General features: G+C 42.6%; 1 protein-coding gene across 1 annotated transcript; it reads left to right on the top strand.

Moving 5' to 3' along the window:
• The first annotated feature begins 1,826 nt into the window (after positions 1 to 1,826).
• LOC127195115 (olfactory receptor 12D1-like) lies at positions 1,827 to 2,694 on the top strand. The gene is given in 2 exon segments (XM_051152549.1): positions 1,827 to 2,167; positions 2,169 to 2,694. Coding segments are annotated over 2 exon segments (867 nt in total).
• Positions 2,695 to 2,950: the final 256 nt, after the last annotated feature.

The following is a 2,950-nucleotide window of genomic DNA, read 5'->3' on the forward strand; positions in this document are numbered from 1 at the left end:
TCCTATCTCTCCACATCCTCGCCAGCATGTGGTGTGGCTTGAATTTTTGATCTTAGCCATTCTGATGGGTGTGAGATGGAATCTCAAAGTTGTTTTGATTTGCATTTCCCTGATGACTAAGGACATTGAGCATTTCTTTAAATGTTTCTCAGTCATTCAATATTCTCCTGTTGAGAACTCTCTGTTTAGTTCTGAGCCCCATTTCTCAATTGGGTTATTTGGTTTGGTGGTGTTTAATTTCTTGAGTTCTTTATATATTTTGGACATTAGACCTTTGTCAGATGTAGGGTTGGTGAAGATCTTTTTCCAGTTTGTAGGCTGTCACTTTGTTCTGTGGATAGTGTTTCCTGCCTTACAGAAGCTTCTCAGCCTCACGAAGTCCCATTTATTAATTGTTGACCATAAGGTCTGGGCTGTTGATGTTCTGTTCAGGAAGTTGTCTCCTGTGCCAATGTGTTTCAGGCTCTTCCCCACTTTTTCTTCTAACCAATTTAGTGTCTCTGGTTTTATGTTCAGGTTTTTGATCCATTTGAACTTAAGTTTTGTGCATGGTGACAAATATGGGTTTAACTGCATTTTTTTTTTTCGAATATACCCAGAAGATGCTCCACCACACAACAAGGACATATGCTCAACCATGTTCATAGCGGCCTTCCTCATAATAGCCAGAACATGGAAACAGCCTAAGTGTCCCTCAGTAGAAGAATGGATAAAGAAACTGTGGTACATTTACACTATGGAATACTACTCAGCTATTAAAAGCAAGAAATTCCTGAAATTCGTGGACATATGGATTGAACTAGAAATGATCATAATGAGTGAGTTAACACAGAAGCAGAAAGACTCAAATAGTATATACTTACTTACATGTGGACACTAGCCCAAGGGGCATGTCACATGAAAGTCTTCACCTACCAGGAAAGTGGGACAGAGGGGAGGACATCCTCCTGGGACTCTAGTTGAGAGAAACATGGGAAAATGGGGAAATAGAAGGATCCAGAGGGTCCTAGAAACCCATAAGAAGAACATTATGATGGGTGGATCTGGGCCCGGGGGTCCTGCTCAAACTATGGCACCAGCCAATATGTGCGTAAACTTTGACCTCTACCCAGATCTAGCCAATGGACAAGACATTCTCCACAGCTGAGTGGAGAGTGGGGACTGACTTTCACATGAACTCTGATGCCCCATATTTGACCACGTCCCCTGAATGGGGAGGCCTGGTGGCACTCAGAGGAAGAATAGCAGGCTACTAAGAAGAGACTTGATACCCTATGAGCATATACAGGGGGAGGAGGTCCCTCTCAGTCAGTCATAGGGAAGGGGAATAAGGGGAAAGTGGGAGGGAGGGAGGAATGGGAGGATACAAGGGATGGGATAACCACTGAGATGTAATATGAATAAGTTAATAAAAAAATATATTATAAATATAAAATAAAAACTATGTTGCTCATGCTTGTACACCAACTGCCTTCTCCCAGCTCTCCAGACAACACTGAAGGCGCCAGACAGATGTTAAAGAAAAGATAGACTCTAACAAATGATGCTAAGGAAACAGGATATTCTCCCATGGAAGATGGCTACATCTCCAGCCAGTCATGGTAGATATCTCCATAGTTCCAGCACTTGGTAGATGGAGGCAGGAAAATAAAAAGGACAAGTCTGTTCAATAACGTCATCTTTCTGCACAAATCAAAATGATGTATCTGCCCCCAATTAAAAATCTTTTATGCACATTTTTCTATTAAATGCACAGAGCATTTTGGGGAAGTTGTATAGGTGAGGGAGTGAATACAAAACTGTAAGAAGATAAAAGGAAATTGATTATGTTAATGAGCAAGGTCCCCAATACCTGTGTTGTTCATGAAACTATATATATAACTTGGAATGGCACCATCCTGATGATCATCGTTTCAGATCCAAGACTCCACTCACCCATGTACTTCCTCCTGGGAAACCTAGCATGTCTGGATATCTGCTTTTCCACCGTCACAGTGCCAAAGATGCTGGAGAACTTCCTCTCTGCGAGCAAAGCAATTTCCTTCTTGGGATGCATAACTCAGCTTCATTTCCTCCACTTCCTGGGTAGCACAGAGGCCTTGTTGCTGCCAGTGACGGCATTCGATCGCTTCTTAGCTATCTGCAAGCCACTCCACTACTCTGTGATTGAATTACCAGGTCTGTATTCTAATGGCTGTTACTATCTGGGTCACTGGCTTTTTACATGCCTTGCTTCACGCTGTAGTGACATCTCATTTGCACTTCTGTGGTCCCAATCGGATCCATCATTTCTTCTGTGATGTTAAACCTCTGTTGGATCTGGCCTGTGGAAACACTGAGCTCAACCTTTGGCTGCTCAGTACAGTAACGGGCACCATTGCCTCCGTCCCCTTCTGTCTCATATTTCTCTCCTGCTTCTACATCATCACCCATCTGTTCCTCAAGACCCGGGCTTGCGGCACGCTCCACAAAGCACTGTCTACTTGTGCCTCTCACCTCATGGTTGTTCTACTGTTCTATGCTCCGGATCTTTTTATTTTCATCCGTCCTACCTCAGACAGCTCTCTGGATCAGGACCGAATCGTTGCCATCATGTACAGTGTGGTCACTCCTGCCCTCAATCCACTCATCTACACCTTGAGAAACAATGAAGTGAGGAGTGCGTTCGATAGGAAGGTGAGACGATGGCTCTGACTTGAAGACATCTAAAGTCCTCTTCTGAGGCATAAGTAACCACGCAATGAAGAAGTTTAGAAACAGCCATGTTTCTCAATTTTGTGAATGTATACCATTGAGAAAATTGGACAATGGAAAATATATAGGAAAAGTGGTAATATGAAGTGATATTTTTTCAGGCAGTACAAGAGAACCTTGAATGTATATAGCTCTAGTTACAGAATCCTGCCTCTGAATTTGTTTGAAAATTATTTATCTTGGCTTATCTTAGATA

The sequence above is a fragment of the Acomys russatus genome, chromosome 11 (assembly GCF_903995435.1).
Source record: "Acomys russatus chromosome 11, mAcoRus1.1, whole genome shotgun sequence".
In the NCBI taxonomy this organism is placed as follows: domain Eukaryota; kingdom Metazoa; phylum Chordata; class Mammalia; order Rodentia; family Muridae; genus Acomys; species Acomys russatus.